Source organism: Eutrigla gurnardus, assembly GCF_963514095.1.
Source record: "Eutrigla gurnardus genome assembly, chromosome: 11".
In the NCBI taxonomy this organism is placed as follows: domain Eukaryota; kingdom Metazoa; phylum Chordata; class Actinopteri; order Perciformes; family Triglidae; genus Eutrigla; species Eutrigla gurnardus.
In genome coordinates this window covers 28,676,333-28,703,886 of record NC_139925.1, presented here as the reverse complement: position 1 = coordinate 28,703,886, position 27,554 = coordinate 28,676,333, and the positions used below count along the sequence as shown (strand labels likewise).

Below are 27,554 nucleotides of genomic sequence, written 5' to 3'. Positions count from 1 at the left end.
TTCCTTAAATTTAAAAATGTTCCACTTGGGATATTGACATGAAACTGACTGTAAACACCGACATGACACGAATGTCACACGAAGGCCTATTACAGGGTATATCTTATGGGCAATGTAGTCCATCCAGAAACTGTATCTGTTGCACTGATGTTGAAATAATATTTTGTTGCACTGGTGAGGTGTTTGTCAACCTTTTGAATTTGTGTCACGTTCAACGCATGCTGGGTTCAGTCTCATACTGCAAGGAGTCGTTGTATTGATTAGTCTACTGATAATTTTCTAGATTAATCGCTTGATCTTTGTCTTTGAAATGTTTTGTCATTTAGAAACCCACATTTTATTTAGTTTAATATGATCGAAAGAGAGAAAAGCCGCAAATCTATACTATGATTTATTGAGCTAACATACTATGAAGTCTGACATGTTTGTGATATGCCACACTCAATTTTCATGCCTTTTTGTTCACATTTTAATGACATACTATGACTATTATGACATACAATAACAATGACCTTTTTGATATGCTATACTATGACTTATTGATGACTTTTGACATAGTATTCTGTGGCTTTTCCCCACAAACTAATTTCCCTGAAAATAAACGTTTGCTCTACTAGTTAAGTTTTCAATGACGATGACTTTTGCTCGATGTCGCAGCCTCAGTGTTTGTTTTTTCCTTCCCTCACCCCCCAAAAAAAGCCACGGTTACATAAAACAAGAAATATTTAATCAATCATAATTCAAGTCATAACCGAGAAGACATTTATTAATAGATTAAAGATCTCGGAGAGAATCCGACATCAGCAGCTGGACCCAAAAGAGCAAAACAAAAATTAAAATCACGCAGATCGTAAAGAATCAAGATGATGAAAAGTGTAAAAGATAAAATGTCTCTCCGTTGGTTCTCCAGTTGCCCTCACTCTACAGGAAGTTAAACCGTGCGCTGTGAAGCCAGTGTTGGTGTGAACGGAATGCTAATGCGGAAATAAGAAGGAATGTTTGCGTTGTCAGTTCATGCCAGAATATTGAGTTGGATCAGAAAACGTGTGTGTGTGTGTTTTCACGCTGAATCGTCCATCTGTTGATGAGCTGTGCTGAGGAAATCGCTGTAAAAGCAAAAACAAACACAGAAACATTAGTGTCACCTTCAGGAACACAAACAGCTCAGTTACACTAACATCAAAAACTATTTGGTTGAAAATCGTCTCACTGTGGAGAGAAATCCATTCATGTGTGTCAGTCTGGGGCTGCAAGTCACTGTTTTCATTGTCAAGTAACAATGCGGTTTCTAGATTGGATCAATAGATCATTGGTCTCTAAAACGTGTGGAAATATTAAAACATGTTTCTCCAAGTCCAAGGTGACGTTGTCTAATATCTTCTAGTCAGATATTCAGTTTAATATACAAAACACAGAAGAGCGGACAATGTTCTATGACAATTACTTTATGACTTTTCTGTCGATTGACTGATTATAATATCATACTATTGTTCTATTGACTACGCAGTCTGTTGAGATGGTCACTCAGATCAGGGTTTCTTTGCTGCGACCAATAAGAGCCTGCTGTCCTCTGTGAACTGAGGATGAAACATGATCGTGCGTCTAGCGTTACAAGCAGATGTCAGCAGGTGAAATGTGATGCTCAGCTCAGCATGACTGCTGTTACACAGTGTCGACTAGAAATCTCTACATGTGATGTATGCCGTTTTTCCCAGCTTACATACTCCATGAAGATGGCCTAACATCTGAGTTTGTATTTTCACATCCAGTTTTATCAGGTGAGGTGGGACAGAACTAGGGATGTCCCGATCCGATATTTGGATCGGATCGGCCGCCGATATTGGCAAAAAAATGCATATCAATATCGGATTGGCCTGCACGGGAAAATCCCGATCCGGACTCCTGATCCAGTTTTTTTCAAAGCTCTGGTCCGTGTTTTCCAGCGCACCGATGTAGCGCATCCATTCCAGTTTTTTTCAGTTTTTTCCCCAAAAACCGGTCCGCGTTTTCCAGCACACCTAGCGACCTGTCCAGCATCCCCTAAACAACAACAAGACAGACTTGTCTGTGCATCTCCCACTAAGAATTTAAAGTTATCGATAAAAATGTCAGCTGTGTGGGAATATTTTACCCTAAAAGACGAAGTTTGTGTGTGGTTAATTGCCTTGGTTTACACTCTTGTTGTTCAAGAGCAGAGCACTGATGCCAATTCAGTTTGTGTGGTTAATTGACTTTTTATTATTTTGTCTATTTTGTGTTTATTTAACCCTGTTAAGAATAAACAGGTCAGCTTCTCATTACCAACCATTGTGGATTATTCAAACTAACCTAATTAAGTTGGCTAGTTCTTAAGAGTAAAACCCTTTTCAACATGAGTCTGACAAAAAAATAAGTAAATATCTTTAATCTATAATACATGCTTGGATCGGCCAGTATCCGTATCGGCCGAAAAGCTACAATTTCGGTATCGGATCGGAAGTGCAAAAAGCTGGATCGGGACATCCCTAGACAGAACAGTTCAGATTAAGTTCAAACTTTATCCGTCAAATAACAGTTTGGTGTGGTGGTGGTTCTGTTGCTGGTACCTGAGGATATTTGGCAGCTCTGGGCTCCTGTAGATGAACTTGTGCTTGTAGGCCAGAGAGGAGGGGAAAGGAACAAACTGGACCTTGTGACCACTGAGGCTCTTCGACTGGGAGGCCATGTTATACAGCTGCGGGAGGGGCGAAGCAAGTGGTTACAGTAGTCACCAAAAACACGTGAACAACAAGTGAAATTATGCTTTTTAATGTGTTATGATCTGTATTGATCAAATATCTTATATACTTGAGGTAAAAACCCTCTTCCACCTTTTTGCCAAGATGGAAAGGAACCACGCTGTCGTCCTCGGCATGGAGGATCAACACAGCACAGGAGATGTAATTCACACTGAATAAAGACAACGATACAGTCAGGGACATCATTTGGTCAAAGTTCCTTACGTTGAGGAAGCAAGTGTAAAACAGTCTTCATTTCTAAATAAGTACAACAATACCACACAATGACTTCCTAGATATGATCAAGTTAAAAATGCTTTCAAATCCATTCGGAAAAGTCCAAGAGCTCTTAAGAAGTGGCGTGTAAAAAAAAAAAAAAACTAAAATCAAGAAGTTCCTGGAAAAGCAGGATGTGGTATTTCGCACCTGCAGGAACCTTTTATTCGGAGTACCTCTTCATGTCAACTAAAGCTCAGAGATCAAAGGTCACTGCCGCTGTAATCTGAAAGAAGCTGAAGGTTACGTACTTCTCATCGCTGGCGAAGCGGATGTTGTTGGCTGTGATGGAATCCAGGAAGAACCAATCAAAGCCAGGCAGGTATCTGTACACCTGAAACACACGGCGATATCCATCAATCAATGGAAGTGAACAGTTCAATAACAGACTTTTGGAGAAGGATACTTGATGACATCCAAGATGGCAGCCCTCTCTAGTATTTAGTATATAGTCTTCGTCACTTGCCCTTACTGGACAGAATCATCCAGGACTTCTTGTTGTTTTGTTTAGATCTTACACAACACTTGACTTGTCCATCAACATTTTATGATATTTTCTCATTATTATATTGTAGCTTTTCTTTCTTTTTCTTTCTGTTAAGTACTATGTGAGAGACGTGAGTTAAGTGCTTTGTGTGTGCACACATACTTGGCCAAGTATCCAAGCATGTACACTACACATACACTTTTCATTAGATATGCTGCTGGCAGCAGGTAGAAGGACTCTTATTTTGGTTATCGGTTATCATGGCAGAGCCCAACCCAGTGTTTCCCCACAGGATTTTTTGAGACTATGGTGGGGGGCTTGCGATCCTCTGTGGGGGGTCCGGGGGCATGCCCCCCCAGAGAAAATTCAGAATAGATCTCATTTTAATGCATCAATTTGTTGAATTTTGATTACTAACCAATTTATTACAAACTGCTGGTACTGATACAAATGTTGACATACTAAATGGGGTTGAGGAGTTTAAGCATTCAAGAAAAGATAAAAACAAAAATGACTAAAACACATTGCTGAGCCTTCATACTATTAGTTTATTATGACTTATTATTATTATTATTATTAATACTGTTAAATATAATATTGTAACGTCCTGGTTGTGTTTGATCTGTGCAGTTCAAGTTGTGTATAATGTGCCCATGTGTGTGAATGTTTTGTGTGCATTGAGTTTGTCTCTGTGCTTGGGTCCCTACACTATGTTAACTGCTGCCTGTAGAGGCGCTGCAGGGAGTAGGCAAGGGGATGGGATGCTGGGTTTCAGTAGAAAGTGTTGTTGTCTCTCTCTCTTGCTGAGTTTGCGGGTTATTAAAAAGAACAGTAGTTTCTGCGTGGTCGTAGCCCGTAATAATGACTGTGTGTTCTCCACAATAAATGCGGATAAAGTGATTCCCGTGTCCGAGTACCTGTGAACATTACAATATAATAAATATTTTCCAAATAGAGCTTCGTTAGAAGTGGGTGACTATTCCTCAGCCTTCCATGGTGTTTTGGTTTTGACATACGCGCACGCACTGTCAAACTTGCACAGCTGAGGGGGAGTCGGCGCTGGGGACGCCTTGCCATGGTGACGGGGGAAAACAGAACGTTGATGAACCAAACCAGCTGTGAGGATTTCCCATCCTAATAAGCGCTGCTGCCCTCCTGTTTAGGCCTATCATTGGAGCTGCTAGTTAAGTCCATTTGCATTGGGGTCATTCCATGTGAAAACAGCCAATATCGGGGTACCATGTACATGGCACCTAGCAGATTTAGCTGAAAAGCGGTGAAAATATGCCTTATGTTACCAAACAAAGGAATCTGAAGTTTCAGGTCAATATCTGAAACGGTTTGCCCGTGGCGTCCATTTGAATTTCAAGTGCCACACCCCTTTTTGACACATTGGAATTTCGCATTTCATTTGTTGGCATTTTTGGAGGCCCATAACTTCTGTTCTAATAGTGATAGAAGGCTGAAAATTGGTCTGTTAGTTCATTGTAGTTTTTACTACACAGGTCTGAAGGCATACTGTTTGGGTGAGAGGTGGGTCACCAAAGTCCTAAAAAATGTTGACGGCATGTGTCATTTTTCACTTTTTTGGTGCCCCTAGCACCACGATTAATGAGCATATTTATTCTTAACAGGATTATTTGTTATATTTGGGAACTTTGCTCTTGCCAAAATGAATTTGAAGGTCAGGTTTGAAGGTACCACTGGTGGGGGTTTTATAGGCGTCTAAAAACCCTTTCGGGCAAAGGTGACTCTTTTGGAACCCCATATTTGGCTGGGTAAACATGGAAGTGGCGTCTATGCTGCCGTAGCGTTAGCAGCCGAGGATAGAGGCTATCTGGCAAGTGTTCTTTTAAATAAACTCCTGGTGTACCTACAAACTTTCAAATGCCTCGTTTTGTGAGTACAGACCCTATGTGTACTGCTGCAGAAGTTTGGTACCATTCCATTCATTATTAGTGGGGTAATTTACGAGATATACACACTGTACCGTAGCGCCAGTACTAAGCCATTCGGCTGATAGCCCTATCTTGACCAATTCTGACCATCGCTAAAAATGCTTCTGAGGGGGTATTTGGCTGGATGTCATGGTGGAAATTACCTAGGGTGCATTTTACTCCGAACCATCACTTTAATCGTGGTGTTAGGGGCACCCAAAACGTAAAAAATATAAAGAAATTGAGATTTGAGATATTGACCTGAAACTTCAGATTCCTTTGTTTGGTAACATAAAGCATATTTTCACCGCTTTTCAGCAAAATCTGAGAGGTGTCATGTACATGGGTGGCTGAGTTGGCATGGAATGACCCATAAATAACTAATTTTGGGCGAACATTGAGACTATGGCAGTCTAAATTAGACTATGGCGATCTATGTGTGGGAAACACTGGCCCAACCTTAAATGGATGGATGGACACTGATATAATGGAGAAGATAACAGTACACCACAAACCTACTATAATGCTGTGTTCACACCAAACGCCAAGCAAAGGTGACGTCAAATCCACTTCATGTTTGGGTGAACATGACACAAAAGTGTGTGTGTGTGTGTGTGTGTGTGTGTTGTTACCATGGAAAAGGGGTGACTCTTGGCCTCTTCTCTGATGTTGGTGAATGGGGACTCTAAGATCAGCGCATCAGGAGGACTTCCTGTAAAAGAATAAAATAATGTATATATAATTATATAAAATATTTTATGTCAAAGGTTAAACCAGAGCTGCAACCACTTTTAGCTAATTGTAACAATGATCACAGCATCAATATTTTGTGCATTTAACAGTCAGTGATAGGGCTGGGCGATATGGCCTTTTATTAATACCACAATATTTTTAGGCCATGTCACGATATACGATATATATCTTGATATTTTGCCTTAGCCGTGAATTAACACTTTGATGCATACAATCACACCTGTATGATGATTCTATATGTCTACATTAAAACATTCTTGTTCATACTGCATTAATATATGCTAATTTTAAACTTTAATGCAAAAAAGGGGAAATCACAACTAAGTCAAAGTTAACAAAACTGTATTTATTAAACAGTGAGTGACACAAACATAAAATTGTCATTTCAAAACAGAAAGTGCACGTTTTGTGCAAAATTGTCATAGAGACAACATTTCAAAACAAAAAATTACTGCACTTTTGTGCATGCTGTAACTCACATGGCATTTCAAAACAACACTAAATTAAAGTGAGCAGTAGCAGCAGTGAGCTAGCAGCCGCTGCCCCCCTGCGCAGACCAGACGCGTATTTCTCCGCAACGCTTCTGCTCAGCTGTTGTTGATTCGGACATCATCTTTAATAAAGGAAAATAAAAACAACCCTAGATTTCTTTTCAGTACTGTAGCCAGGCTGACAAAGAGTCACAGCTCTACTGAGCCATGCATTCCTAGAGATCTTAGTAGTAATGACTTTATGAACTTTTTTAATGATAAAATTCTAGCAATCTGAGACAAAATTACTTGCATCTTGCCTTCAATTGGAACCGCGTTACCCTCAAACTTAGGAGTCCTAGAAATGGCATTAAGACCTGATATATATTTAGACCGCTTTTCTCCAATCAACCTAAACCAACTAACGTCAATGATCTCTTCTTCTAAACCTTCAATCTGTCTCCTAGACCCGATACCAACCAGGCTACTGAAAGAAGTCTTACCCTTAGTTAGCGCGTCGCTATTAGATATGATCAATGTGTCTTTATTAACAGGCTATGTGCCACAGTCATTTAAAGTAGCTGTAATTAAACCTCTTCTTAAGAAGCCTACTCTAGATCCAGGGGTTTTATCAAACTACAGACCAATATCAAATCTTCCTTTTCTCTCTAAGATCCTTGAGAAAGTAGTCACCATTCAGCTGTGTGACTTTCTCAACAATAACAGTCTACTTGAGGACTTCCAGTCAGGATTTAGAGTACATCATACTACAGAGACAGCTTTGGTGAAAATTACATATGACCTTCTTATTGCTTCTGGACTGGTTTCTGTACTTGTCCTGCTAGATCTTAGTGCTGCGTTCGACACCATTAACCATATACCGTATATATATATATATATATACTCTAAAAAAGTAACTAGTTAAAGTACTAGTTACTTCTCCCACAAAGTAACTAAAGTAGTTACTGAGTTACAAATTCTAAAAGTAACTAGTTACTTTGGAAAGTAACTATTGCGTTACTGTCAAATAATTTTTAAATACTGAAGTGTCAAATATTTTGGACCCCATCTCCATCCCTCTTTGACGGACCTTAAAATACATGTGCGTGTTCAATTATTTATGATAAATCTGAGTATTATAATGGGATGGATACTCAATACATCCATCCATCCATCCATCCATCCATCCATCCATTTTCTACCGCTTATTCTGTATTCAGGGTCGCGGGGGGGCTGGAGCCGATCCCAGCTGTCATTGGGCGAAGGCAGGGTACACCCTGGACAGGATGCCAGTCTATCACAGGGCCGACATATAGAGACAAACAACCATTCACACTCACATTCACACCTACGGGCAATTTAGAGTCACCAATTAACCTATCCCCATCCTGCATGACTTTGGACTGTGGGAGGAAGCCGGAGAACCCGGAGGATACTCAATACATTACAAACAGAAATCCACAGTGCACAAATGTAAACAATTTTATTGGAGATATTATAATTACTATGCTTATAGAGTGGATTGATAAAAATAACACAGTATATCTTTTGATATTTATTGCACATCAACAGGTCACAACTAAGCAAAATTAAATTATGCTTGTTAAGCAATGTACAAAAAATACATAATAAATATATTTACTCTTTGTAGTGTAAATTAGGGGGAAAAAACAGTAGACATACTGTACGTATGTTTTTACATAATGTTGTGTGCAAGGACGGAATTTTGATTTCAGAGGTGGGGGGGACAAAAGTATTTCTAATATAACTAACTCTTTCAGTTCACTGTGTTTTCTAGTAGTTCTTCTAGTTTTCTATTGCTACTTTTAAGTTTACTGTTCCATTTTTTGGTTTGACTGGTTGTAAATCATGTAGCAAAACATTATCACCCAATTCTAATCCAATAGTAATAATAACAACAATAATAATAATACATTTTATTGATCAGATTATTGAGAGCTTTGTAAATGATGAGGAGGATCTTGAAGTGGATATGCTGCTTTATTGGGAGCCAGTGAAGGTGTTGCAGGGTGGGTGTAACGCATTTCTTTGAGTAACTTACACTTTGACTTCTAAAGAAGTCTCTTATGTCCACTTTTTCTTTTTTTAGACATCCTGGCTGCGTCTAATTACCAAACACACACACGCACACGGACACCGATTCAAACGTTAATGTAAATGAAACCTCTGATATTACAATCCTTCTAGCCGACGTGAACCAAGCAGAACAAACGCCCAACTTACAGTAGCGGACTCCTGTAGGACTCCTGACCGCAGACTAGCAGACCTGTGCAAGCGAGATGGAGTGACAGCGGGGACGGCCAATCACAGGCTTCAGCTTGAGCGTTTTCCACTTGGTCCTAGTGCTTGTCACGTCTCGGTTTACTATAGCGTAACATTTTTTTTTTCTGCCTTCAATGAAGTAATGCGACACATTTTTTGGCAGTAACGATAACGGTGTTATAATAATGAGATGAGTAATCGATTAGATTACTCGTTACTGAAAAAAGTAATGGTGTTACTAACGCTGCTACTTATAACGCCGTTATTCACATCACTGGTCCTGACCAATGCAGACTGCTAACTGGTCTGACGCTGGAAACACCACATTGTAGCTCCACCTGCCCACTGTGCGACTGCTCAACTACTCCTGCCGCCAGGGACAACTGCTGCCATGGACTACTACTGTTGATACTATTGCTTCTGTTAATGCCACCACTACTGTTAATGCTAGTACTACTACCAACACCAAATGCAGTTGGAACCCAAGGGCCTGGGCTACGCGACATTTCTGCCTAAAAGCCTATTAAGGCAGTTTTTTCTCGCCACTGTCGCTGTAACGCTTGCCCCTGGGTGATGTTGGGACTTTGAAGTTGTGTTGACTGAAATTTTGAGCGTATTCTAGTCCTGCTCCATGTGTTAAGTGTCCTGAGATGACTCTGTTGTGATTTAACACTATAAATAAAATTGAATTGAGGTATTTTTTCATTTTGTTAATTTGTTTGTTTTCATCTCTACTCTGTTTAGATACACAAATATGATCGCTTGTCAATCGCGGTATTTTATTTTGAAAATTGACCGGATTGTCTCGTGTTTCTTTGTGTGACTTCCTGCCAGAAATGACGCCGAAACGATCGCGGCACGTCTGATCTGAACTACACTATCGGTTAACAAGGGTGCCGAAAGGAAGCGGGCTCCGCGGCTATTCGTGGCTCTTCCGCGGCTGGTGTGAACCCGTCGCTAGCACCTGCTGCCTCTACCTCTCTGCTGGGCGAGGGCGTGTGGCGTTGTATGCACGACAGACTGACGTTTGTAACTACCGGTAGGCAGCTTGTTTTGTCTCTCTGTGAGAGGGAGGGAGACGAGAAAGAGTGTGAGAAGCCTGGAGTTAAATGTCCGCGGCTAAAAGCAACGTATGCTCGAGTTTCACGATAGTCATATTCTACATCGCACAGACTACTGGCCGCCATATATCGAGTATATTCGATATATCGCCCAGCCCTAGACTGAGAGACAAGACAATCAGCTAATATTATTGAGGCATCAGTGTGTGTGTGTGTCTGTGGTACCTCTGTCACACAGCCGTCTGACCAGATTGGTGGCAACTCTGAAAATCAAAACATTGAGATTTAATTATAAAATCACTGATAGTGAACTGAGTGTGTGTATGTACTTGTGTGTGTGTTACCCCGTCCCCAGAGAGTGTCCCCAGATGTAAAGTGGCGTTTTGTCGTCGAGCCACTGTTTCAGCCAATCGTAGATGAAGAGAGCGTCTGATGTCATCCCCTCCTCTGACGGAGAGCCATCTGAATCCCCCCATCCTTAACAAACACACACACACACACACACACACACACACACACACACACACACACACACACACACACACACACACACACACACACACACACACACACACACACACACACACACACACACACACACACACAATTAAAGCAGCTTTGCTTGTTCAAGGTCCCATATTATACTGTTTGTCATCAATTCCAGAATTTCAGCTGTCTAAAAGTTGCTCTGCTGAGAACAGGCTTTTTCTGTGTCTGCACCTTTAAATGCTAATGAGCTCCGTCTGTCATCGCCTACTTGGAGAGAGACGGAGAGGATGCCGCTTACGCTAGCACGCGCCAATGTTTACATGGCTGTATCGCTATGGCGCACCCATGTGGCTCAGGTGAAGTTGCTGGGTCCCGTATGGTTGGGACAGATCCTTTTACGAGGGTCAGACACACCGCCTACTTGGAGAGAGACGCAGAGGATGCCGCTTACGCTAGCACGCGCCAATGTTTACGTGGCTGTATCGCTATGGCGCACCCATGTGGCTCAGGTGAAGTTGCTGGGTCCCGTATGGTTGGGACAGATCCTTTTACGAGGGTCAGACACACCGAACTTCACCTCGGTGATGAACACCCCCTCTCGGATATCTCCTATCCTCAGAGGAGTTGGGCCTAGGCAAATGACTCCCTTCGTTACGTAACAACGGGAGCTGAATCTGAACAGCCTGTAGGAGCGCCGTTGTACCAGTGGGGGGGGCTGCAGAGACCATGTCACTTGTTTTCCTCATTCTGGGAGTTGACAGACTGAGGGAGGACCATTTAATAGGTGTAGAGACCAGAGAAAACCTGTTTTTCATAATGAGACCTTTAAATGTTGTTGAAGTCGAGTTCTCACCTCTGTAATCAAACGTGACTACATGGTACCCTAACGAGCTGAGGACCTGAAGGAAGACAGAGGAGTTGAGTCATTTGTTGACTAATTTGGTACCAGGGTACTGAGGCATTTAAAACGGTACTATATTGCATTTGGACGGGACCGGTACATGCAGCGAGCCGCTGGCAGCGCAGCGAACTCGCCACGTGACGTCACCGCGTTGTAACTACAGCTGAGAGGACGAGGAGCGAGCCGGAGCTTGGGGAGATAAAAAGAAAAAGCAAGCAAGCCGGAGGAAACAGCTAGCAAGTGAGCGAGCAGTGTGGACTGGAGCAACAAACGGAGCAGGAGGAAAGCTTGGAGAGGGAGAGAGAGAGAGGAGAGAGAGAGAGAGAGAGAGAGAGAGAGAGAGAGAGAGAGAGAGAGAGAGAGAGAGAGAGAGAGAGAGAGAGAGAGAGAGAGAGAGAGAGAAGCACGGAGAGGAGAATGGCTGCTGCAACTGTCACCACGCCGCAACTTGTGGACAAACCAGGGGCGCGAAGTGCGATATGGCAGTACTTTAGCTTAAAAACAAATGCGCAAGGCGAGGCAATTAACGCCGATGCACCACTGTGTAAACGGTGTTTAAAAACATGCATGACTAACGGCGGAAACACCTCTGACTTAGCCAAACACTTAAAGGACAAGCACCCAGACCTGCACACTGAGCTCAGGGAACGACAGGTCATTTAATCAGGAAAAAAAGCCACATTCAGTGCTAAAAGCAAGCGCCACCCCCCTTCACTCTTGACAAAAGTAGCTCTGGAAGAAAAAAAAATAGAGCTGGTTTATTTATATCATATAATTATTAAATTATATAATATTATTGTATTTATATTTTCACAGTGATTTTTAAACTTTTTGTTATACATGTAGCCATGCTGATTTACAATAAATCTGAAGTGGTCAGTTATTTTTTCCAGAGCTGTAAAATGCATACATGCATTATTTTAAAATTGTGCATTAGAAAAGCTTGTCTTTGTGGTATTTTATTTTATTTACTGATTAATATGTTATTGTTCTAAGATTTTCTATTAAAATAAAGTCAGTAGTGACATTTTTTGCGTTCTCTTTTTATTTGAAAAAGTATCGAAAAGTATCGAAATACATGTTGGTACCGGTACCAAAATGTTGGTATCGTGACAACACTACAGGCAAACAACAGGGACCGCAACAGGCACACAACAGGGACTGCAACAGGCAAACAACAGGGATTGCAACAGGCAAACAACAGGGACTGCAACAGGCAACATCAGGGACTACAACAGGCAAACAACAGGGACTGCAACAGGCAAACAATAGGGACTACAGCAGGGACTACAACAGGCAAACAACAGGGACTACAACAGGCAAACAACAGGGACTGCAACAGGCAAACAACAGGGACTGCAACAGGCAAACAACAGGGATTGCAACAGGCAAACAACAGGGACTGCAACAGGCAACATCAGGGACTACAACAGGCAAACAACAAGGACTGCAACAGGCAAACAATAGGGACTACAGCAGGGACTACAACAGGCAAACAACAGGGACTACAACAGGCAAACAACAGAGACTACAACAGGCAAACAACAGGGACTACAGCAAACTTAGTGTTAAAGTGACCTTGTACAGCTGAACTCTGTGGTCTCCTCCTCTGCAGAGAAACACAAAAACAGGTCAAATTCAAACATGACTGACGGAGGTGTGTGTGTATACATGTGTGCGTGTACGTGTATGAAGGTGGGGGTGGGGGGGGGGGGGGTCACCTGGTCCCTGCATTTCCATGGAGGTAGAGGATGACAGAGTGGGTGGAGTTAAAGGTGGAGTCGTACCAGTCGCCTGGTTTCTCCTGAGCTTCTCTCCACATTTGAGCAGGAACTGTGTGCCTAAAACATAAAATAATGTTGGTATATTTGGTATGTTGGTGTTTGTTTAAATGGTTCTAAATTACTACAATTATAAATCATAAAACAGGAGAGGGGCTGGACGCAAAACTTTGTTTATTAACAAGCCATAACGGATGAAGCAGTTCATGAACCCTAACAGCATATTAAATATTCAACCTCAACTCCACTGAGACAACATGACATTATTGCTGGGTATTTTATTTCATTTTTGAAAATGTTTAGATTAGATTCAGCTTTATAAAGTGTAGGTGCCAATCACAACAAAGTACAGCTCAGCTCTGAGTAATGTACCCAACAAAATACATATAAACAGTATGTTTATGGTTCTATGTAAAGCACTTGAAAGCTTTGTCTTGAAAAATACTGTATGAATAAAGTTGTTTTAATTATTATTATAATTACTGAATGTGGAGTTTTCTGTGACACCTGCGTGCGCGCACGTGTGTCTTACCAGACTCCGATCTTGAGTCCAGTCTCCGGCTCCAGATAGAAGTTGTGTGTGTGGTTCAGTCCCTGGTCCAGAGGTCTCCTCAGGTCAATGAAGTAGGGCATCCTCACTGAGGGGGTGGAGGTCGTAGAGGTCGGAGGTCAGAGGTGAGACAGGCGGACACATTTACATAAATGTTTTAAATTTGTTCATTTAACTTAACTCGGACTGAGGAGGTTCTTTAGTCGGGACCAAAGTGTAAAAACCATGAACACAGGATCTGACTGACTGACTGTCTGTCTGTCTGTCTGTCTGTCTGTCTGTCTCTCTCTGTCTGTCTGTCTGTCTGTCTGTCTAAAACACTCACCGAAGTTGAGGAAGACGAGTTTGGCCTGGATTGACGGACAGAGTTTGATGATGAAGGGAATGGAGACATAGACGACTAGCAGCCACAACATTATCCTCTTCAGCTTCCCCACAAGACCCAACCTGAACACAGACACGAGACGTTACTGCCAGAGGACAAACTGTCTCTGAAGAGACCTGGAGCTTTAAAACACAGAAATCTTCAATTCTCAGATCAACAGCCAACAGAAAGAAAACAATAAAGTGCAGCTTTAATCTTTCCTCCCGCTGTTTGACGGAGCTACTGTTTAAAACTAAATGCGATATTTGAGCCTCTGAGCAATTGTAAGATGACCTGCAGTCACCTGATCCAGCAGCTCTTTAATTATTCACTGACCCAGAGAGAATCTGCTGCAGCTGCAGGACCTTCAAAACTGTATTTATATCACACTTAACACCACTGAATAGAGAGCTCCCACCATCATTTTTTTACATTATCATATCATATCATATAACAAATGGTTGCACTGATGACATTCACCTACATTACTGTGAAACGTTTGGAGTCTCCTGCTACAAAAGCAAACATTTAACTACTTTTCTTTTTCAGTTTGAGTCCGTTTTCATCATTTTCTGACATTTTTACAGATCATTTTTCCAAATCTTTTCATATATTTACTAATAATTTTCAGATACACTATCTTGCCAAAAATATTCACTCACCCATCCAAATAATTGAAATCAGGTGTTCCAATCACTTCCATGGCCACAGGTGTATAAAAGCAAGCACCTCGGCATGCAGACTGTTTCTACAAACGTGTGAAAGAACAGGCCGCTCTCAGGAGCTCAGTGAATTCCAGCGTGGTACTGTGATAGGATGCCACCTGTGCAACAAGTCCAGTCGTGACATTTCCTCATTCCTAAATACACACAGAGGTCACCAACTTTCTGCAGTCAATTGCTACAGACCTCCAAACTTCATGTGGCTTCAGATTAGCTCAAGAACAGTGTGGAGAGCTTCATGGAATGGGTTTCCATGGCGTTCAGCTGCATCCAAGCCATACATCAGCAAGAGTTTGGTGTGGATGAACCTGACTGGCCTGCAGAGTCCTGACCTCAACCTGATAGAACACCTTTGGGATGAGTTAGAGTGGAGACTGAGAGCCAGGCCTTCCCGTCCAACATCAGTGTATGACCTCACAAATACGCTTCTGGAAGAATGGTCAAAAAGTCCCATAAACACACTCCTAAACCTTGTGGAACGCCTTCCAGAAGAGTTGAAGCTGTTATAGTTGCAAAGAGTGGACCGACGTCATATTAAACCCTATGGATTAAGGATGGGATGTCACTTAAGTTCATAGTACATCTTTTCACATATTTTACTGATAATTATAAGACACTTGAAAAATTGTATTCACACATTTTACTTAGAACTTGACGATATTTCACAAAATATTTGACATATTTTAGTAATAGTTTTGGAATTATTAATAAAATATGTGAAATGATTGATGAAAAATTATTAGTAAAAAATGTGGGGGGAACATTGTGAAAATAATTATTAGTAAAGAACGTGGCGAAAAAATAATTTTTACTTATAATTTTTGGACTTTTTTCATCATCTTTTCACATATTTTACTAATAATGTTCACTTCTTTCACATGTGTCTAAATTGTCGTTTGATGCTTTAATCTCGTAGGCTGATCGACAGTTTAATAAGCATATTAGATTTAAAAAGGAATAGCTTCCCATTTCACAGTAATGCAGCCTAGAAAAAGCTGGAATCAACACATAAACACAACAGAAGATCAGCTGAACATACTATCACATATTCAACTCTTCAACCAGAGGACTTACTCAATATTCAGTGCCGCGTCTTAGAAACAAACTAAACATCCTTGTTCACACGTGTTTCATCTGTTTTATAATTACTGAAGGAGAGAGGACATCAATAAAACCGCTGATCCCCAACTCGACTTAAAAAGCTATGAATGAAGACAGAAATCTGGTCTAATCTAATCTATTAAAACTAACCTATTAAATCTCCTCGTAGAAGGTTCAGAAGGCCTCCATTTGACTGTTTACTCCACCACATCATCAGACTAATGCCGTTTTTTTTTTTAAATCTTCCCTTGTTTTGTTAGGAGTGTTTTGTCGTAAACAGGTGAAGTATTATTGAGGATTGCTATTTAGCTTAGTGTTTTCTTTGTATTTTCGTTTTAGTCCAACTTGGGACCATGTTTTCACTTTAATGTTAACTTCAGTCCATGAATAGAAATCGATCAATCAATCAAACTGTTGACTACTGTACCTCTCTGCAACAAAGATCCTTACAAGCTCCACCAGTGGTCTGAAATCATAAACACTTCCTGTCTAATGAGTGGGCGTGAACTCAAGCGGTGCTTCATTGTGGACCGACACAGGAAAGATGATTTATGATTGAGTGTATGATTTGGACTCACAACACTTCTGAATGCTCCCTTTAACTGTGTCTCACTCCATCAGAGAAAGTACAACAAGCATTAATGTCTCTACATCAGAGATGGATGTTCTTCTTCTTATGAAATACATATACAGATACACAATTAACTTTTATTAATCTGCTGGTTCTCCCTCCATCTAACAGAGATACACTCAGCACTGGTCCTCCTTCACTGACAGCTGAGTGCTGCATGTTGTCTTCTATAAATAATTTACCTTTGCTCTCATAACGTCAGTCTGGTTCTTGTCCACAACACGACGTAACAGACTTGCTACATTTAAACTCTCCTCCCTCCTGTGTGTCCTTCACTTCTGAACTTCAGGGAGATTAATTCCCTGCACCATCATGACTGTGTGTGTGTGTGTGTGTGTGTGTGTGTGAGTGAGAGAGAGAGAGAGAGTAGCTGTAGGAAGCTCAGCGATTGGCGAGCCAGCAGTATTATTAGCTGATGTGTCGCTGCATGCTGCAACGTCAAGGTCACACAGAGGTGAAGCCACCACAGAGAGGTGGAGGAGGGACGGCACGACACTCTGGATTGCCACAATTCTCAAATGATAATGAATATTTTCAAAACAACCTCCAAACCAATGGCCACTGCTTCGCAACAGATTGACATTTCTCATTCTTTAAATCAAATAGCAAATGTTTTAGCACATACATGCAAATGAGTAAGTACAATTATCTACAATTTGCACAATTGCTGATTGAATATATCTTGCTGATCAAAACTGATTATGTTGCTTATCAGTTGAATAGTTGTTCTCTTCAAAACAAATGAATGTATGAATTCTTTCATGGTGTTAGTCATCACATGCACAATAGTCCGTTCAACTGTCTAAATGTGTCGGCATATATACCATGAATATCATTATGTACTATGGAGTATTTTCTAACGTCCACTAAACTGGTAAATTGTCTGTCAGGAGAAACTTGAACTTCACTAACCAATGAGGAGTTGGTCCCATCGTACATCAACCAATCACACGTCATCTCCAGTCAGCTGACAGGTGCTATTCATGAGTACGGCTGTTACCAAACATATTTATAGAGCTGGACTACAACAGAATAACCACAATGTCTGAACATGGAGGAACCTGCTCAGGTACATAATGAACAGGGCAAGACAGACGTTTTGCATGAATAAAAATACAGGAACAGTTTCCATGGAAACTGTGCAGTGTGTAATACTGTAAAATACACTTGTATTGATGAAATCAGCACGTGGATAGTATTCAGTTTAGTGTTCAGTTTACTGGACAAAAAGAACATTCTAGTAGAGAAAACAGTCAGGGTCACCATTAGCATTAGCACTAGCGATTAGCATAAGCTAATGTAAAGGGCCATGCTGAACGGCGAGTTAAAAGAAAGGTGAGGTCCAGGTTCATGTTAGAGTAATGTGGACCAAGTCCAGCAGTTCATGTGCTGCTTTTTAGGTTCTTCAACTGTGGCATTGAATTAGCAAGCTAGCTAGCCAACTAGCTAACTAACAGCCCCTAAACTGAACAACTCGATGCTTCATTTACACACTCTTGTCAGTGTATAAAAGAACATTCCTATCAACAGATAATTAACCAATAGACTAACTGTTTTATATGTTAAAAAACAAAAACAAGAAGACTAAAGTACTAGAAAAAACAAGATAACAAAACAAAAACAGCCAGAGAAAATTCAAAATAAAAACACTGACAGCCAGCACTCAGTTAAATAAATAAATAAAAGGTGGAAAGAGCTATAATGAAAAAATAAAAACCTTAGGTCCCAGTATGTGCTCTTTCCCTCCTAATATGTTCGACAAAGGGACCCCAAACCTGCTTGAACTAAGCCTGGGAGTTATTCAGGGAAAATCGGATTTCTTCTAGGTGCAGACACAAAACCATATCATTTAGCCATTTTTTGAAAAAGGGAGGAGAGGTTGATTTCCATTCTATCAAGATAACCTGTTTTGCAATGACCATACCGAACATGAGGGCATTTTGTAAGGCAGAGGGAAGAGCCAAAGAATTGTTGGAGCTAGAGATGCACTGATCCGATACCTGGATCGGATATCGGCTCCGATATTGACTAATTAGCTGGATCGGATATCGGATGAATGAGGCCGATCCTGCATTCCGATCCAGTCATTTCATTTTTATTAATATCATACACAGCAATACAGTTACAGCGATCTCGTCACTTTAATTCAATGTTTGCAACGCTGGTTACGTCATCACGCAGAGCACGCACAGCAGCTAGTGATGAGCAACATGGAGCAAGCGCCGGTTAATTAAGCCATTGTTTGTTGGGTTTCAGGCAGCTGCTATATTTTATATTACATTTTAAAATTTGTCTCTCAGGGTTCTCCGGCTTCCTCCCACAGTCCAAAGACATGCAAGATGGGGATAGGTTAATTGGTGACTCTAAATTGCCCATAGGTGTGGATGTGAGCGTGAATGGTTGTCTGTCTCTACATGTCGGCCCTGCGATAGACTGGCGTCCTGTCCAGGGTGTACCCTGCCTTCGCCCAATGACAGCTGGGTTCGGCTCCAGCCCCCCCGTGACCCTAAATACAGGATTAGCGGTAGAAAATGGATGGATGGATGGATTTTAAAATTTGCAGTGCACTTTACATGGTTACAAGTGTTATTTATTTATTTTTGCTGCTAATGTAGGCTACACTTTGTTATTTGTTAATAAATAATATTAAGAAACATTTATATCCGTGGCAATGTCACATGGCAAGGTATTCGGTTCATTCATTCAACAGTAGTATTGGATCGGTATCGGGGATCGGCCGATATGCTCAGCCCAGGTATCGGTATCGGATTGGATCGGAAGAAAACTGGATCGGTGCATCTCTAGCTGGAGCAGCCCAGTATAGCCAAGAGACAGTCAGGGGCCAGTTGTCTGTTGTATATGACACTGCACAAATGAAAAATATCAGCCCAAAAGCTTGTGAGCTTACAGCAAGACCAGAAAAGATGCCCAAGAGTTCCCTCAGCTGACTTACATTCATCACAGGTGGCAGAAACAGAAGAGAAGATTCTATTCAGTTTGGTCTAGGAGAAATGCAGACGTTGAACGACCTTAAACTGTATTCAGCTCTTTCGCCCATAAGTCATCTGGGATGTAAAGACAGGATCCATCAGGCCTGGTTTTAAACAGGGGTTCTGGCATATTGGTTGAAATTCCTGTGAGGCCCAGGACGCTCTTAATTTGTGTTAACATTTTGAGTGAGTTGCACAAAATCATGTTGTTGGATAACAATTTGCTCTTAATATCAGGTTTTGAAAATAGGTAGGCTGACAGGGAGGCACCGGTGAGAGATATAGCATTACAAAGTTCCAGTTGAGGTACTCTTTAAACATTTTCAGCCACAGGTCGAATTCACACAGAGACATGCCAGAGTGTAAGGTGTAGTAAGGGTTCACACAGTTTTTAAAGAGTCTAACAAATATTTTAACATTTTAAAGTTGGTGATGATGCAGCCTGTAAACACTCAGCGTGAGTGCTGGACTGACAGAAAACAAAGTTGAAGCCAGTTCACCATCCCCAGGATACTTTAGCTAATCTGGCTTATCTCCCTCTATCAACCATGATCCTGCTAAACGCTCCACCCACGGTCAGCTCACTACAGCCAGGGTTTCTGTTTGGCTGTGAGCACGGCGTTCACATAACAATGCCTGAAAAGCAAAACCTCCTCTCTGCAGGACTTTCTGATTGGCAGACTTCACTTTGGATGATGAGAACAAGGATCATTATACCTAGTACAATACCCAGTCTGTATTGTTAACACATAATATAGTCATATAGTCCAAAAACAGTAGGGATGCACCGAATATTCGGTCACCGAGAAATTTTCGGCCGAAAACCGAAAATGCGCTTTGTCTTTTACTTTTATCACCGAAACAACACGGCCGAAAACAGAAAGTTGTGATGACGCAAAAAAACGCGGCCAGCCCACGCTTGTCTGGATAAGCACCAACATGTCTGCGGTGTGGACGTTTCGCTGAGATCTATTCGGATCCTCTGCACTTCCTCGGGACTGTGCTTGATCCGCGTTATAAAGATCATTACTTGGATGTGGGATTAAAGCAGCGCGCACGAGAAATGATCCAGGCCGCGATGGATGCGGAGTCCCCGCTTGGAAACGGAGAAGCGCACAGTGCAGGAGAAGGTGAGCAGAGCGCAGAAAAAAACTTGTCTCTCTACGCCAGATGAGGGGCATGCACCCATATTTATTTTATATTTATTTGTATTTATGACTGAGTGCTTTTAGCTTATGGACTGTCAGACAGACGACGGCCTATTTGGAACAACCTGCTCCCATGGACATCTATGTCACCGGTATTCAACCGCAGTCATAATTAACAAAAACATACAGATATAGTCTGATTTGTTATATTTGACAAAGGAAAAGGAAGAGGACAGGAAATAAATAATCAAATGTATTAATACATGCACAAGCATAATGCATCTTACAAGCACGGCACATCAGCAACTGGATGGAGTGTTTTCAGACGCAGTCCAACAGCGAGCAAACTTCTTCTTTCACTCTTCAGTTTCAAAAGAAGAGGTGAGGCGCTCAGTGACGTAGGAATCAAACCCGTGACCTGAACTCCACAGCACTCCACTGAAAATAAAAGCTGCTCTCATTACTGTGTCAAAGTGACACTTCCTGTCAGTACGTTCTCGTTTGAGACTCCTCTTTAAAAGGACATTCTACTGTTTAAGCAGCCTCACTGCTGCAAGTACTACTCACTGCAGTATTACTACTAATACCACAGTGGAGGAATACTCTGTTACAAGTTAAAGTCCTGCATGGAAAATCTTAGTAAATGTATAAAAGCATTATCATCAAAACATACTTTAAGTATCAAAAGTTAAAGTCCTCATAATGCAGAATAATAAATAATATATTTAGGGATGGGATATAGGATTTTATCGCTATTCCATTAAAAAAAAAAACACCCACAATAAGTTGATCATAGGGAATTTCCTTTATCGGGATAATCACAAATATTGTCATGACTCATGAGATACTTGAAAACGGCTGTTTAGCTCAATGTCATGGCAGAGAAGTAAAATTATTTGATTGTTTTTTACTAAAAAAAGATTTTCAGTAAAAAAGTTACAAATATTTGTTTCTAAACAAAATGTAAAGTGATACCAGGATGTTTTAGTGCCAGTTTGATAGTTAGTTATGGGGATAATATAACATAATCATGACATGACATTTTCACATCGTCCCATCACTAGGAATATTGAAATGAGAGATTGATTAATGTTGCAGCAGGTGACAGTGGAGCTCACTTTAATGATGTTACATACTGCTGGGAGATTCATCTATAAAACATCATCATTTACCATCACTTTCTGATGGAAAGTAACTGAAGCAGTCAAATAAGTGTATAGCAGTCAAAGTATGAGATAGTAGAGAATAGAAGTACAGAGATCTCAGGACGTCTGATCGCACAGTTAAAAACAACGTTGCTATGCAACAGAAATGGTTCAGTTCTAGCTACATGAGGGTTTATGGGTTTACTGTATGACAACGTTACACCAAACAATCCACATCACAGGATCCTTCCACAACTCCAGATTACTCCTCATTATGTTACTCCTACACCGAACTGCTGTAGTGTCCTGCATCAGCATGTCAGTCTGATCAACCCTGTGTCACAGTTTAAGCTCTAATGGATTGTGTCTAAAGGATGAGACACTACCCCCCCCCCCCCCCCCCCAACACACACACACACACACACACACACACACACACACACACACACACACACACACACACACACACACACACACACTCTCCAAATGTCTAAAATTGGTGGGACAGAAATTTCATACTGTCAATTTATTTGTTAAATTCCTGTCTGACCTGTGGCATTGCCTTCATATCACTGTGACTTAAATGGCATTTGCAACAAAATATGTCAAATAAATCTGTAAAAAATGAAAAAAGAAAGAAAGAAGAAAAATGCAACATGAAATTGGTAACAGTATGAAGAATATGTGTGACGTGCAAAACTAATAAACACAAGATGTGCATCAGTATACTCCTGCATCCATGATTTATTTGAGTATTTAAACTATTATCTCATAAGGTAATGGAAACACTTAAACCGAAAACCTGCTGAGAATCAGAGTGTAGTTTAGGTTTGGAAGAATACATCTAAAACTGTGTATTCAGCTCAATAACTCTCTGGTCTGTATAGTAAACATGAAAAATAGCTGGTTAGTTTAGCTTAGCATAGCATTAAGACTGGAAACAGGGGGAAACTGCTAGCCTGGGTCAGTATGAAATGCGAACCCAGCAGCTCCTCTAAATCTCACTGGTGGATATGTGGGTCATTCCGTGTCATTTCATCAAATTTCTGAAAATCTTCCGACCTGACCATCACAGAATTTCTTGAAAAAATTCAAGTACAAAGACACACTTGACCTCTTGCTTTGCCGTCCTATTTTTGAAGAAAAGGCTGAAAACGACATACCCAAAGTAAAATGGTTACTGTTTTTGAACCCTTATGACTACAGGCACAAAGCTGAGCATTCCTGAAAGATAACCCTTTGAATTTTCTTCTGCAGGTGTCAGATTTACTCTAAGTGTTACTGACACTGAGTTACTGCAGCTCAAACATAGTGGAAATTGCATTTTTTTTGCCTCGCCTAAATTATTTTTCTTTTTGAATGAAACAAGTTCGCTGTGGCTGTTATAGATAGGCCTAAAAGTTGAATGAAGCCACAGCCACAAGCCTGACCAACAACTGGTAGAAAGTAGATAAAAAGACACCCAAAAATGAGCTTTGCAAGTGCAGTGTTGTAGGGCAATGTCAGACGGAGCTGCATCTGGAACAAAGTGTTCCAAATGAGATTATGGGTATTTTTAGGTATATAATTCTACTTTTTTTTGTTGTTTATTTCACCAGTTCTACAACTACTACTAATAAAACCAACATTTTTTTAATGTTTCTTTACATAACAGCCTTCTGTAATGAGACGCTGCATAACTATCATATCTGCAGGTCACAGTCTGACCTTTCTGAGCTGCTGCGCTCTCAGCCTCAAGCCCCCTCCCCTCATCTAACATACCGCTGGGATCGTAAGGTCATTGGCTATAAGACCTGTCAGTCAAAAATGTACTCCTCTGCCTATTGGCTCTCTGCCTGGGGATTCTCGTGGTTGGTCAGCCGAGAGCCAGTGAAGCACTGGCTCTCTTGATGGACAGATTTTTCGGCCAATTGGGATCGCAGAATCATCGAAGGGGGCTTGTTTTGTCGCCAGGAAGTAGCGCTACACGGAGTTAGCAAAGTCCGTCATCGAAGAGCGATAACTAGCGATAAACAGCTATAAACAATCTTTTGTTCAGAAACTCACAACGTCAACACATGGCGTGTTATGGATGATTACCAGAGATCGCGTGCTCGTGGGACTAAACGAAGTAGCTACTTTTGTTCGTTGGACTCTTACCGTTCTCTGGATATAAGGATTAGCATGCAACATGTTCTTTTGGACTTCGAGACAGCTCGAAAGGTAGGGAACTCCTGTCATATTGTTGTTATTTTTCTGTGCACTCCTTGCACACATGCTGTGTTTGCTTTTGATGTGTTTTCCGTGAGCATAAAACGGCGTACTTTTTCGATTCGCGAGACTCGTAGCTTTCAAATGATGTGTAATATGACTCAGACACATAAAAATAATATGCGAGTAAACAGAATGAATGGGAAAACTAGTGCAAAACGGCCCGTCGGCGGGCCTGACAAGAAGACAGGTTAATAGGAAAAATCCAAAATATTAGGTCTCTACTGTCAACAGTTTTCTCATGAAACATCATTGAATGACGGGTAGTTTAGACGGTTTTTGGCATCATACTCTGAAAAGCCATTTTTAAACAGCAATATCTGGAAAACTATCTTACCTGTGGCCATCAAAATTTCTACAGTGTATCTGTTACTAATAGCCTCCAGACATGGACTATCAGGGGTAGCTCAAGTATAACCTAGTATGGTAGAGACAAACTGTTATTCAATATCAAACTTTGGAGACTTTTCTACTGTAATGTAAAATCGGTATGCTCAAATTAAGATTATTTGATTTTGAAGTATGACAAAATGTACGGTCTTCAATATTATGCTATTATGTTTATTCATGGTTTAAGACATTAATAGCTGCTTTCAGCATGTTGCGAGCGATCGGCAAGCAGTTTGGGATCGGGGACGTTCTGCAGTCGGGGTGAGAGAGAAATCCGACCGGCACCCGCTGCATTTACACCGATAATGTGTCATCATTCATGGCCGTAATAAACACTATTACTGCTTTGTACATGTTGTGGAAGTCCCGGACACACCGGGAAACTAAACGGCGTCCTGCCTGAGTTCATAGCGGAGGGAATGTTCCCATTCATTGTCTATGAGAAGCCGTGTAATGCCGGCACGGAGCGGCGAATTCGAGAGACGGCGCCACCGCCCACAAGCTCTCAAAAATCTTTCAAACTGAGCGTTGTCAATCTAAAATAAAGACAGATTCAGCAACTGAACTACTTTCGTAAAATAAGAGGGAGGTGGGAGGCTGCGAGGGGAGAACGATAGAGCTCGGAGGAGCACAGAGGGGAGGGGTGTGTGTGTGTGTGGGTGGGGGGGTTTCAAACCTTTCAAATCGTAGAATACAGCTTTAATATCTGTGAAACTAATCATCTAAGAGAAACCATATTTTGTAGAATGTTTAAGCTAACACCAGAGATAGAGGCAGAAGTGATAGAAGTCTTTTATCTGCAAAAATGGGAGCTCAGCCACTCTTCAAATTTGCTACTTTATTTCGACAAGCCACATTTTGGGAGAAGTTTAAGTACCAACCATACTATGTTATCATTGAGCTACACCCCTGATATTCCATGTCTGGAAGCTATTAGTAACAGATATACCCTGTAGAAATTTTGAAGGCCACAGGTGAGATAGTTTTCCAGATATTGCTGTTTCAAAATGGCTTTTCAGAGTATGTTTCATGAGAAAACTGTTGACAATAGAGACCTAATATTTTGGATTTTCCCTATTAACAAGTTTGTCTTTGTACTAGAATTTTTACAGGACATTCGGAGATGTTCAGGTGGGAGGCATTTGATGAAATGACACGGAATGACCCATGTTATATAGTCGTTCAAAAGTTTAACAATACATGCACTTTATTGTGAAGGCAGTAGGCGACCTTTACTGTGAAACAACCACAGGAAGGAACATGCTGACTACAAAAATACATTTAGATATTTGTCAGCATTTCTTATCATGAGGATTATGTGAAATACTGAAATAGATCAAAAACAAATCTTCTTACTGCAGTGAATAAAACTCAGCCTCGTTTTGCTTTTTGTGGTAAAAGAAAACAGAAGAGAAGAAACGTTTACATTATTCATCACAATGTAGTTTTGTCATTTATACATGTATTTTTAGTGGATGTACTTTTGTATGTATTAAAACATATTAAGATTTACTTCATTTACATTTGTTTGTTCACATTTTTTGTTTATATATTATGTAAATACTGGATTTTTATGCCACTTTAATTTTACAAGTTATATTTAATCCTAGTTTTTCTTTTTACAGTATTTGATTGTATTATCATAATTTTTTAAAGAATAGTATTTTGTTTGTTTTACTGAACACAGATGAGAGTTCACCAAGAAAAACACTTTAATGTTACTGTGAATGAGCTCAACCTGTTTCTATTCTTTTAAATATGAATATTATTACATCCGTCTAAAGTGATACTTGATGAGCTTTTGTTGTCTTCTTCAGATATGAAGTTTTTAACCATGTTGCTCTTTAGTGAAGAAGAATAAACGGACAGACAGTCCAGGTGTCCCGGTGCCGGTCTTACCTCCTGAACGGTTTCCCCATGCTCCCCTCTTCTCCCGGGCCCTGTCGGCCGCCCGCTGCGGGCCCCGCTGCTCCCCTACCGGTACGCTGCTTCAGGTCCGGGTCGCTGTCCAGCAGAGTGCCGGTGGTCCCACTGTTCTCCGAGTTATTCCGCTTTCGCATCACTGGAACGTTAAAAGAAACAAACGTTAATCGGAGGAAAACCCGAAGTAACGACGAGCCGTTACTGCGGGTCCGTCAGCGGGCAGGAGGACGTTAGCTGGCCGGGCGACGGAGCAGTGAGAGCCGGTGAGGACGAAGCTGAGTTCCCGCTGTGCCTCCAGCAGCTCAAGTTCTCTGCCTGCACTGAGATCCGCAGAGAGCAGCTGATCAGCACCCAGCCGCCACAGCCAATTAGAGGCCAGAAAGATGACCACGTGATCTTGCTGCGTTGCGTCCAGGTCCTCGAGGGAGCGTCGGAGCAACGACACCAAAACAAAACCGATTCGTTTCTGTTTTTAGAGTGAGAATTATGACGTTTGGGGCTTAAGTTCGTCAAACTTCTCCAACGCCCCGTTGACTACTCGCGACCCTGGACACAACATGCTCCAGTTATGTCTAGCAAACTTTAAAGCCTTTGCACAAACGACTTACCGGTAGCTACTGTTGTTGAACTCAAAACACAAATAGATACAGATACCGGTATATACCATTTCAGGGGCTCTTTTCTCTCACACGAATGCAGCATTCGGCAGCGCTAGTTAGCCAATTTAGCAGCGAAGCTAATCTGCTCAAACACAAAGCGTCGACGACAAAATTACAACGACTTTTTTGTTTTACAGTCTTTTAACAACACACAAAGTCGGTGCGAGGAGTTGGGCTCGGTCTCCGGTGGCTCTCGGTCGACGGTGGAAGCTGTCAGACGGGTGTTTAGCAGACTGTGCTGTTTGCAAACAGGTAATCAAGACTGCGAGCTAAAAAAAAAACACGAGTTAGCGCGTTTCTGCTTCAAATTATTATTATAAATCAAACACGCAGTCTTACCTCTCAGCAGCAACTTCACAGCATGATTAGGTTTATTATATGATTAGTAACGCCTTAATAAAGCCGAACTGCGGCAGCGCTAATCGCTTCGCGGGTTTGACGTTTGTCCCAGCTCGGCTGCCGGAGCGGCACGTCATTTAGTCACATG

The 27,554-nt window shown here is 41.2% G+C and overlaps 1 protein-coding gene across 2 annotated transcripts; it reads right to left on the bottom strand.

Annotated features, from left to right (window-relative positions):
• Positions 1 to 710: 710 nt before the first annotated feature.
• Positions 711 to 27,524, bottom strand: abhd12 (abhydrolase domain containing 12, lysophospholipase). 2 transcript variants are annotated; one of them, XM_084021663.1, is made up of 14 exons: positions 27,407 to 27,524; positions 26,385 to 26,547; positions 14,070 to 14,191; positions 13,727 to 13,832; positions 13,135 to 13,254; positions 12,992 to 13,022; positions 11,366 to 11,411; positions 10,368 to 10,500; positions 10,249 to 10,286; positions 6,089 to 6,168; positions 3,284 to 3,366; positions 2,850 to 2,928; positions 2,586 to 2,713; positions 711 to 1,106 (listed from the first exon to the last, which is right to left on the bottom strand). In XM_084021663.1, exons 2-14 carry the CDS (start codon positions 26,543 to 26,545, stop codon positions 1,061 to 1,063), a joined length of 1,173 nt encoding a protein of 390 aa, XP_083877789.1. In that variant the 5' UTR covers positions 26,546 to 26,547; positions 27,407 to 27,524; the 3' UTR covers positions 711 to 1,060. The 2 variants fall into 2 exon arrangements, with proteins under 2 accessions (XP_083877789.1, XP_083877790.1); XM_084021664.1 differs by lacking the exon at positions 27,407 to 27,524 and adding an exon at positions 27,073 to 27,199.
• Between the last annotated feature and the right edge of the window lie 30 nt (positions 27,525 to 27,554).

Bases quoted from the DNA above. Each gene is read 5' to 3' on its own strand.
- abhd12 (XM_084021663.1), bottom strand. From the start codon at position 26,545: ATGCGAAAGCGGAATAACTCGGAGAACAGTGGGACCACCGGCACTCTG. The intron at 13,023-13,134 runs GTGACCCCCCCC...GTTTCTCTGCAG, and splicing joins CATGGAAATGCAGGGACCAG to AGGAGGAGACCACAGAGTTC. The intron at 6,169-10,248 runs GTACCACAGACA...ATTCTTTTACAG, and splicing joins CAGACGGCTGTGTGACAGAG to GAAGTCCTCCTGATGCGCTG.